Source organism: Fundulus heteroclitus, chromosome 21 (genome assembly GCF_011125445.2).
Source record: "Fundulus heteroclitus isolate FHET01 chromosome 21, MU-UCD_Fhet_4.1, whole genome shotgun sequence".
NCBI lineage: Eukaryota > Metazoa > Chordata > Actinopteri > Cyprinodontiformes > Fundulidae > Fundulus > Fundulus heteroclitus.
In genome coordinates, this window is record NC_046381.1 from 36,735,580 (window position 1) to 36,745,486 (window position 9,907).

Genomic DNA, 9,907 nt, shown 5'->3' on the forward strand with positions numbered 1-9,907 from the left:
CTCAAAAACCTCAGCAGTTCATGCAAACACTATTTTCTAAACGTTTAAACCACCACCTTGTTTGCATTAAACGGGCATAAATGGGAGATTGGAGGCAGTACACCATAAATAAACTTTGCGTGAGCATAAACACTGGATATAAAAGTAAAGCAGTGCAAAAAGCTAAACAAATTAAGTCTATACCCTTTTTTCATCCTGCCTTTCTTTTGTATCAGCTTATTACTCTTACATGTTCTGTTCTCAGTATGTTTTATCACAGGAAGATCGCTGCTGGTGCACTGCCTCCACCCTACATTTCCCCTGTAAATAATCAATAGATTCGGTCTAAACAAAGGTCCAGTGAGAATGTGACGGCAGCTTCAAGGTTCATAAACCTTCCTTTACATAAACCTCCACACCATTTTTAAAGGAAGGTTTTTTTTTCAGACAGCTTTGTCAGACTAGCCATTAGCTTTGGTTCCCAGGACCATCTTATCTGGACTTATACTCAATGAATACAACAAGAGAGTTATCTACTTTAGATAAGATATTCATTTCTTACAACATGCTCAAAGAGTCTTTCTTAAAATAATTCTGAATTATCCCTTTAAGTATGTATTCTCTAAGAACCTGATTAAAGTTCGAGCAGAGAGGTGCCACAGTGTTCTTTGTACCTGCATCTGTTGCATCTATATTTATGGCAGCTACCGATTTCACAGCACAATGTCTGTGAAAACGTATTTCAGTGAGTCATGCAGCATTATTGAAAAACCTTTGCAAACTTCACCACCAACTGTGTCATTATTTATAGCCGAAAGAAGTTAACTATACTTTAGAGTCTGAGGAGACTCTGAGCTACTGCAAGAAAGGCTGGATCGGGTGTTGCATGATGTGTGTGGAGGGCAAAGAAAGCCCACTGTCAATATTTGATTTTCATTTATTTATTTGAAAGGGGACAGTGCAATTTAATAAAACACATGACATGACAATTCATGAGTTAAAAAAGCCAGAATTAGTCAAAGGCTATTTTTCATATGTTGTCTCCCTGGCCATTATGTTAAAAAAGTAGTAAATACCAGGCATATATATATATATATATATATATATATATATATATATATATATATATATATATATGTATATATATAATTGCGTGTAATTTGAAGGATAGTGTGTGAACTTTGGTAGGTTTTTGTTTGTAATAATTTTGCGTCTTAACCGGACCCAATTAAGGATCAGAGGTCCAGTTCAAGAGAACTTGGAAATTGACTAAGGTTCAAAAAGAAGTGAATTGGCACTTTTATGAAGTCAAGCGAACAGCCTGGCAAATCAACCAGCTATAATCAGTTTGTTAGAGTAACAATGTCACTATTTGAAGAGCAAAAATACTGAGAAGATGTGTAATTCTGCCCAATAAGCACATTTACTTCATTTACTCTGCTTTCATGTTCCCCCTATGTGTACATCTGCTTATATGAACTAAACATTTTTTTTTAAAACTCCACTGTATTAGCTGTTTACTACTTGTAACCCAAATTGAGTTTAATTTTTTTTTGTTCTTTCTACATATCTTGAGCTGAAAAAAATTATTTGAAACTCAATGTCTTAAGTACATAAAAAAGTGACTCTCATTTAAACAATGACGTGACCTCCCTCATCCCTGTTTAATTGCTCTCTGTGTGCATCAAAATCAAGCTGTGAGTAACTAAATGTCCCGGACAGCATTGATAGATCCACAACAGCAACCTAATCATTGTTGTGGATCTCTGCAGCTCCTCCAGAGCAAAGCAGGGGCGCTCTTGGGTGCTTGACCAATTAATGCTCCACATTCCTCAAACCCACTGCTGTGTTTTGGTCCATGAAATAAAATGTGCATCAATAATTTAATCAAGGTGCTATAACTAACAGTAAATGCATTCTGACCCTTTTACATTGACATGACCATCATTAACAGCATTCCATGTGGATTAAAAAAAGAGTAAGGCATGCGCATCTAAAGGATTTTCCACTCTGAAGTACCTCTTAAGATCAACCATGACAGCAGAAACACACAAAAACGTGTTTTACAGCTTTTTTTTTTTAGATGGAAGAGTAAACAAAAAGAGCTCCGAGGCATTTTCCTTCAACACAAGAGTGTCTGAGTTGCTGTTTAAAGGGGTGAGCAGATGCTTCACAGTCAGTCACACTCTTTCTCTGCTGTGCAGATGGAGGCCCTCATACTTTGCTGCACCAACAAAACACCAACCTAACACTAGAGGCAACAAATGTGCGCGACTCATTGCGTCATCCCATTACTCTTATCTGAACACCCAGCACCTGGGGATCCCGATGAGGAGACATTTCAGTCTAGACAAGAGCTAAAGATGGAAACGCTGCCGCACCGCTGCACGGTACGCGACTCTCTGCTCTGCTCTCTCTGCAGCGAGCTGCTGTCTTCCCTAGTGCCAAAGCAAACTCAGGATAAAGGCTTTCTTTTACGAAAGCAGCTCGGATCAGAAGTTGACAAATACTCGTCATGTGGCTGAACGTCATGTTCGTTTAGATCGTTAATGATAACTCTTTTTATAGAGAAGTTGTGGGGAGTTGAATCTGAAAAGCTTGGCTGGGCTTGGAGCAGACTTAAAAAACAGATCTACTTTTATTTTACTATTTATCCAAGCGTTCAGTTCATGGACACATATATTAAGACCATTTTATCACCACATTTTCCATTAGTCTCGCGACTACAGGTGGGCAATATGGACTTTAAATTTTATCACCATATGTTGTGGTAATGTAGCGATAATGATAAAAGTCATGATAAAAGACTATTTACAGCTTCTTGCAGTTCTTTTCAGATAACTGTGTGGCTGTGACTACATGTTAGTTAAATAAGCACAAATACTGTCCTTAAAAAACATTTAAAAATGTAAAATTTATTAAAACACAATTCAACACTTCATCGGGATTCTAGTTACATATTTTTTTATTACCAAAATTCACACACTAACCACATTTAATTATTGCACACATAACAATCCTGACAATATCAACAGTAGGTGGGAATCTCAGACACCACTAGTTTGAATTTAAGGTTGTCAAGATAAATCCAAATTCTTATCCTGATCAGAAATCTTTCACGATAACGATACAACGATACGATAAAGGGCTAGCCCTACTCGTGACTCCAGGAAACATACACCAGCTTTCCTGCTCGTTTACATCAGCTTTACCAGACGGCAGAAAAGCAAGGAATATATTAATAAAACAAGACCTGTCGTTTATTGCTTTCCTGATGCCGGGCGCCGCTAACATTAGCCGGCGGGAGAGGCTTCTGGCTGCTTAAATGTCACACACTGTTATCTCCTTTTGGCCTTGGCGGGATCTTTATTAAAGCACTTCTGGAGAGGGTAACAATGAGCTTAAATGTCATCGTTTTGTACCCAATCTGTTTTACAGAGGAATGTCTTTCAAGGCAGTTTTTCATACCATTTTCTAACCTGAAGACAATGGAGATCTGTTTCTCTCAAGCTCTCAGCAATCTGCTGCGGTAATGCCGTTGTGCACTTATGGAACTGGGTGTTATTGAGTTAAGGCATTGATGTATAGTCATTGTTTTAAATGTCAAGATGCCCACGCAGGCCTGCTTATCGGCCCATTAATGTGAAACATCTGTCTCATTCTGGGAGGCTCTCACATATACAGCGTATGTTAAGAATCCTTAAATTCTTCAATACGCAACATCATTAATCTGTGTTAAAATATGATGACGATCCGGCTCATAATGTTTCAGAATCGTGTAAGGGCCATCGTTACCACCCTTAGGTCCACTTCTAAAGTTGCCCTGTAAAAATAAAAAAAATAAAAAACTGGACTCGTTTGAAGTCGATAACCACAAGCCTTGAAATTGCAATCATGTGTTACCTGGCCTGCCCACTGAAGGAAGCTGAACCTTTCCAATTAGAGCAAGACCAGATGGCGTCAACATGAAATATCCACTAAGCATCTGCTATCCACGAGCACCTCGTCCTCTTGATAAATCCTGTTTTTACATCACGGTAAAAGCATGTTTGACAACTGCAGAGGGTTTAAATTCACACTACAGGTTCCAGGGGGATTCGACTCATTCGAAGCATCCGTTCATCGAAATGTTGTGTTGGGTCCGTTAAATCTGTTAAATTCTAATCTCGCACATTTGTGAAGGTGACGTTCAGTATTGGTTTAACGTTACCAAATTTGGCTATTTTTGTTTTTCAAATAAAATTGCAATCAGCTTTGAATATTTATCAAACATATTAGGCACTGATCAAGGTGAAAGGGTATGTTAAAAAAAGAGGATTCTGAACTGAGAATTTTGATTATGAATAGGTTATAAAATGTTTATAGTGCAGCTCCTTTCTTCTTGCAACTGGTTAATAAAATCTAAAATGCGTCTTTATGATGCCAACAGTCTGAACAGTCTAATGTTTGCCATATGCCTTATAGGGGACACGGTGAAAGATGTGGAAGGAGGATATACTCTGGTTAAATGGAGCCATAACTGAACTTTTTGGCCTACATGCAAAACGTGTGTGGAGGAAAACTATTGCTGTGCGTCACCCTGAGCTCACTATGGCCAGAGTGAAAGCTGAGGAGGGAAGCTGAAGATAAGTTTCAGCGGGGGCACAGAGACACCGGTCAGAGCTGATGGGAAGATGGAGGGGGCTGAATTTACGGTAATCCTGGACATAAACACGTGGGAGGGTGAAAAAAGCTTGAGAGTGGGACCAAGGTTCACCGTCCAGGAAGACAATTCCTGTAACACAAAGTTAGTTCTGCAATGGACTTAGATCAAAGTACGTTTGTGTGTTGGAATGACCTAGTCAAAGTCCAGATCTAAACCCAATCGGTAATCTGTTACAATACTTGAATTTCTATAGATACCCTTCATCTGGTCCAAGCTTGAGCTGTTCTGCAAAGAGGAATGAAGGAATTTCGTTGTAGAGACATAATCCAAAAGGCTTGCTGCTGTGACTGAAGCAAAAGCTGCTTTAACAAGGATTGACTTGTGGTGGATAAATGCAATATACACTCTAGATATTTCAGATTTTTATTTATTAACTTTCAGTATGTCTACTTCTTGTCTGTGTCGCTGTTACGAAGCACTCTATGTCGGTGAGTGACACGACATCTTAGTGAAATATCTTCAAGTTTGTGATTGTGACATGATGAAATGTGGAAAAATGGGTTGTGGATACTTTTGCCATCTACTGCAAATCCTGACTAATTTATGAGAGTAATGAAATTCATCGATTTTGAGTTGATATTCTGTTAGAATGTAGGACCTTTATTGAAGATTTTATGTATTTAAAAAAATTAAGCTCATATTTCAAAAAAATTAAATAAAAATCCACTCACATAAAATGGACGCAAACAGCTACACCAAGTCTAAGGGTTAAATTCTAAGCAACCATACAGCATCACACAGCTGTATGTCTAAATAAAGAGCGGATTTATTAGTCCCAATCTGGCACTGAGTGAGGCACATTTTTAAGCATCATTCATTTTTATCCAACCAGCTAATGAGGACAGATCCAGAAATTCCCATTGGACATAATAGAGGCCAGGGCTTTTCATTGGGGTCACATTAGGCAGTCCAATCCTCATTCTGTGCATCCTCTGTGAGATGTGACTGGTGCTCCTCATTCTGGCCCATTACGCGCACTTTGCAGTATGGCACGCATGGGAACAGCAGGGATTCAAGCAGAACATGTGTAGACACATGAAAGGCCACCTTTAGACGTCACATTTACATTTGCTGTATGCTGTGTTCATTTAAATTTAAAATTATGATCTCTTAGTATGCACGCCTGAAGTAAGTGACTTTCTAAAGACTCCATCACCTTATGAGTGGAGTTTACTGCTGCGCATTGAGGTCTAAACATGTGCCGTGGTTCTAATGAAGACAGAAGTGAAGCACACTCACCCAGAACCCCCAGAAATAAAAGTTTCAGCACGTCGAAGTCATAGGAATCCATCACGCTGCGAGGACCCGGTCGGACTGGGATTGAACCATCAGCGGCAGCTCCGGGGAAACGGGGTCCTAAATTGAACCATAATTGAAATCATCCCGAACGAGCGCGATCCGTCACGAGCATCGATGACACATGACGGGTTTTAAAAGACGGGATGAGAGAGAGAGTGAGAGAAAAAAAAAACATAAAACAAGAAAAATAGACGCAGAGAGAAATCAGATCACGGAGGGTGACTTGTTACAGTCTCCGAGATGGTCGAGGCTCTGTGTGTGTCTGAGCCGTCAGGAGTCACAGCTCAGGACCGCCGTCCTGCATCCTCACGGACAGGGGGGAGGGAGGAGGAGGAGGGGAGGATGACGGGGTGACAACACAGAGAACATGGCTGGATTATTCCTCATGAGCAGCTAAACGGTGAACACACAACCAAAATATAGGCAGTATAATAGGTCTATATAATGAGGTGAAAGTGAGCATAAACACGCGTAAAGGCTATTTTTATTACCTCCTGTCAAAGTATTGTTAAATGCTTTTCAGTGTGATGCACGAAGGACGAATTAAAACCAAAACTCGCTTGTTATGTGCCATGACACATAATGTAGCCTTTAATTGGAATCTAATTATCCCGACTTTAAATCAATTCCTGAGCGGCTCCACGTCAGTGAGCTACGCTGAGATCTCATTCACACGCTTTACGCAGGACACCACTGACCTCTTGTGGTCGCCGTGCGCATTACACGTTCCTCGATCTGCCCACATCCCTTGAATTCAGTGTAAAACTAATTTAAAATAAAAAAATAAAAGGGAAGTTCTGTTCTGTGAAGCGCCCTGTTTTGTGGGGCCGGTCCATGGCGTAGCAAACTAAGCGGCTGCTTCGGGTCCCAAGAGCTGTTAAAATAGTTATATTGATTTATACATGATTATACAAACGAAACCACACAATTTTATGTTAAAATTATGCATTTTGTAAAATAATATATCTTTGATCACGTAGAAATCATCTCTTATACATCCAAAAAAAACCTTTTTTTAAACTGGTCTGGGTGCGTCCTAGTGGCCACTGTATACCACGCTGCGCTGGTAAGAAAAGAAAGGGGGGAAAGTGTAATTTTTATAGATCTAAATTATTTTAGAACTACAGATTATTTTTGCATGAGTTCAGTTTTTTTTTTTTGGAACCAAAAATTACAAATCAGATGACCTTTTTTATCTGTAAATACATTGAAAACTGGTTTAAGTTATTAATTTAAGTAACACTAGATAAGATATAGACTTAGACTTAGACAACTTTATTTGTCATTTTGTATGCAAAGAGTGCATACAGAACTAAATTTCATTTGCATGTGTACAGCTTGAAAATTTCAGTGAATTGCAGTAGATTTCAGAATAAATAACTTTACAGGATAAAATTACAGTATAAAGTGCAACAGTGATTTCACAGTACAGCAATTGAAATGTAAACAATGCAGGACAAATGTGGTACAGAGTCCAGTTATAGCTTCAGCAGTTCAACAGTCTGATGGCAGCAGGGAAAAAGCTTTTGCAGAACCTGGTGGACCTGCAGCGAATGCTGCAGGTCCACCAGGTAGAAGGTAGCAGGGAGAACAGTCCATGGTGGGGGTGTGTGGGGTCTCTGATGATGTTACGGGTTCGGGACACACATCGCTGTGATGAAAGGTCCTTAATGGAGGGAAGAGGAGCCCCATTGATCCCTTCTGCTGTCTTCTCCACTCTCCTCACGTTCTTCCAGTCGGCGGCACTGCAGCCTCCACACCACACAGAGAGACAGCTGGTCAGAATGCTCTCTATGGTGCTTCTGTAGAAGGTCTTGAGGATGGGCGGGGGGAGTTGGGCTCTCCTCATCCTCGGCAGGAAGTACAGTCGTTTCTGTGCCTTCTTCACCAGTGACGTGGTGTTCACAGACATACATACAGACACAGAAATATAGGATAATGTAAACAGCACTGCCAAAGCTGCAATGAGTTTATAGTAGGCGTTTGAACGATCTGATCATCTGACTTTTGATTGCAGCAATTCATAATATTGGCTGAAAGAGAAAGCCCCATTTTGATATAACAATTTCATGCTTATGGCCAGTACCAACTGACTGGGCTCTGCAAAGGCTACCACTTGTGGTCAGTCCTGTTGGTGGTTTTCATGTACAGGGGTCTCAAGAAGGATATCTTGTTTGGGAATGTTTGGGCTCTCAAGTTTGTTGGTAGATGGGCTTCAGTTGTAATAAAATAATAAATTAGACTCAAGTTAAAACCATCTTTCTCTATTGAGTGGCCAGGCTCAGCATTAGAGATAGGGTGAGAAGTTCTGGCATCTGGAGGGAACTCAGACTTTATATCCTGTTTGGCCTTTGAGTGCCTGGGGAACCTGTCAGAATGTCCTGGATAGTGTATCACTGAGATGTCTGGGTACTCCTCTCCCAGGTTACCCCATACTCGGAGGGTCAGAGACAATTAAGTTGGGTTGCTTCTTTTGACGATATTATGGGGTAAGGGTATTGTCAATAAAAAAACAAGTAATTTCATAAATGTAAGTCAGTAGAGAGACTTCAGGAATGAATCTAAGGAATCAGAGGCAGTCATTAGGTACTCTGTGCTACTTCAGGGCACAGAGACAGGGATCTCTGTCCGGCTCTGTCCCTACTGACCACTCCTCTTTGCGCAATCTGTCCAGACGGTGCCGTGATCTGATCCCTGCCCTATGCACCCATCCCAACAGTCAGCCTTTCTGTAGGATTGAGACCTGGGAACGAAGATTACTAGAGAGAAAGGCTGACTTTGTCCACAACAAACCATTTCTGTGTTGATTTGCCTCCGTGTTTTAGATTTTCATAATCTAAAACACGGAGAAAGATGTAGCGACGGCCATTTTGAAGTTTCTGGCAGAGTCCGTCCAGTTTTTTGAAATGACCTGGAATTTCAATGATTTCATCATGCGGTGCACACGTAAGGGGAGCTCACATCAGGAGAGCTGCTGCATGTCCATCACCCACTGCTGCCTTTAACAAAAATTAGGTGCATCCAGCTGGGTCGCGCTAAGACCGAACAGATTACCAGACTATTACTGTGGGCGATTTCAACCAGGATGCCAAGAGGCCACAGCATCACAGGTCCTCTACCATGCTATCCTCCACACAGTGGGCGGTGGTAAGATAAACACGGCTCCTCAGTGTTTTTTTATTTCAGTTCCAGTTATTTTTAACGTTTTCATTGTGGCTCCGACTGGAGAAATGAGTCACATCGGGTGGGGATTCACTTCCATGTGTCTCGAGTCTTGTATAAACCAACAGGCATCCGCCTTACTGGAGTAACGGCTTGTTTTTGTTGTTCTTATCTCGAAGAGTTGCCAGGAGAAATGCTCTGTGGGTCCGTTCATAATTCCACTACAGGGCAACACAAAGCCATCGATCACTAACCCCAAGTTCTTTAAAACCTGATTTACGTTGAAAAGTTAAAGTCTGAATTAAAACATGCCTCAGCAACATGTGCTTCATCTGATTCCAACAGAATGCTGTTAAATGTGGCATCTGTGCTTCGTATTGATTGTTTAGTGTCTGATTCCCTGTTTAATAACAGCATTCAAATAAAATAAATTAATATTTCTGTTCGGTAAGTCCCTGACACTTACCCCATTTGTGTTCTTTTTTATTTTAAGGGTCTCTTTTTTTATTTTTTGTTTATAAATAATATTTTAAAGCTTTAATTATGATCCTTTTGTTTGTTTTTTAGTCAAAGAGCCATTGTCTGGTTCTTTAAACTGGGAAGAGTCATGTTACTCAGTTTCTCCTGAATTCACCAGTGGGGTCCAGTTACGGTAATCCGAACATCCCTGAAACATTTTTCCTGCCAGATCTGCCTCGTCATTTTAGTTAAACTGATGTGAAACAACATCAGTTTCCCCCTCCGGTCATTATATTTTCCAGC

General features: G+C 40.4%; 1 protein-coding gene across 1 annotated transcript in view; it reads right to left on the reverse strand.

The window, feature by feature from the left end:
• LOC105918327 (receptor activity-modifying protein 3) overlaps nt 1-6,289 on the reverse strand; it is a 52,373-nt gene extending 46,084 nt beyond the window's left edge. The window contains exon 1 of the mRNA XM_012853392.3: nt 5,924-6,289. Within this exon, the coding sequence (XP_012708846.2) occupies nt 5,924-5,975 (52 nt within the window). The 5' untranslated portion in view covers nt 5,976-6,289. The remainder of the gene's footprint in view (nt 1-5,923) is intronic.
• Nucleotides 6,290-9,907: the final 3,618 nt, after the last annotated feature.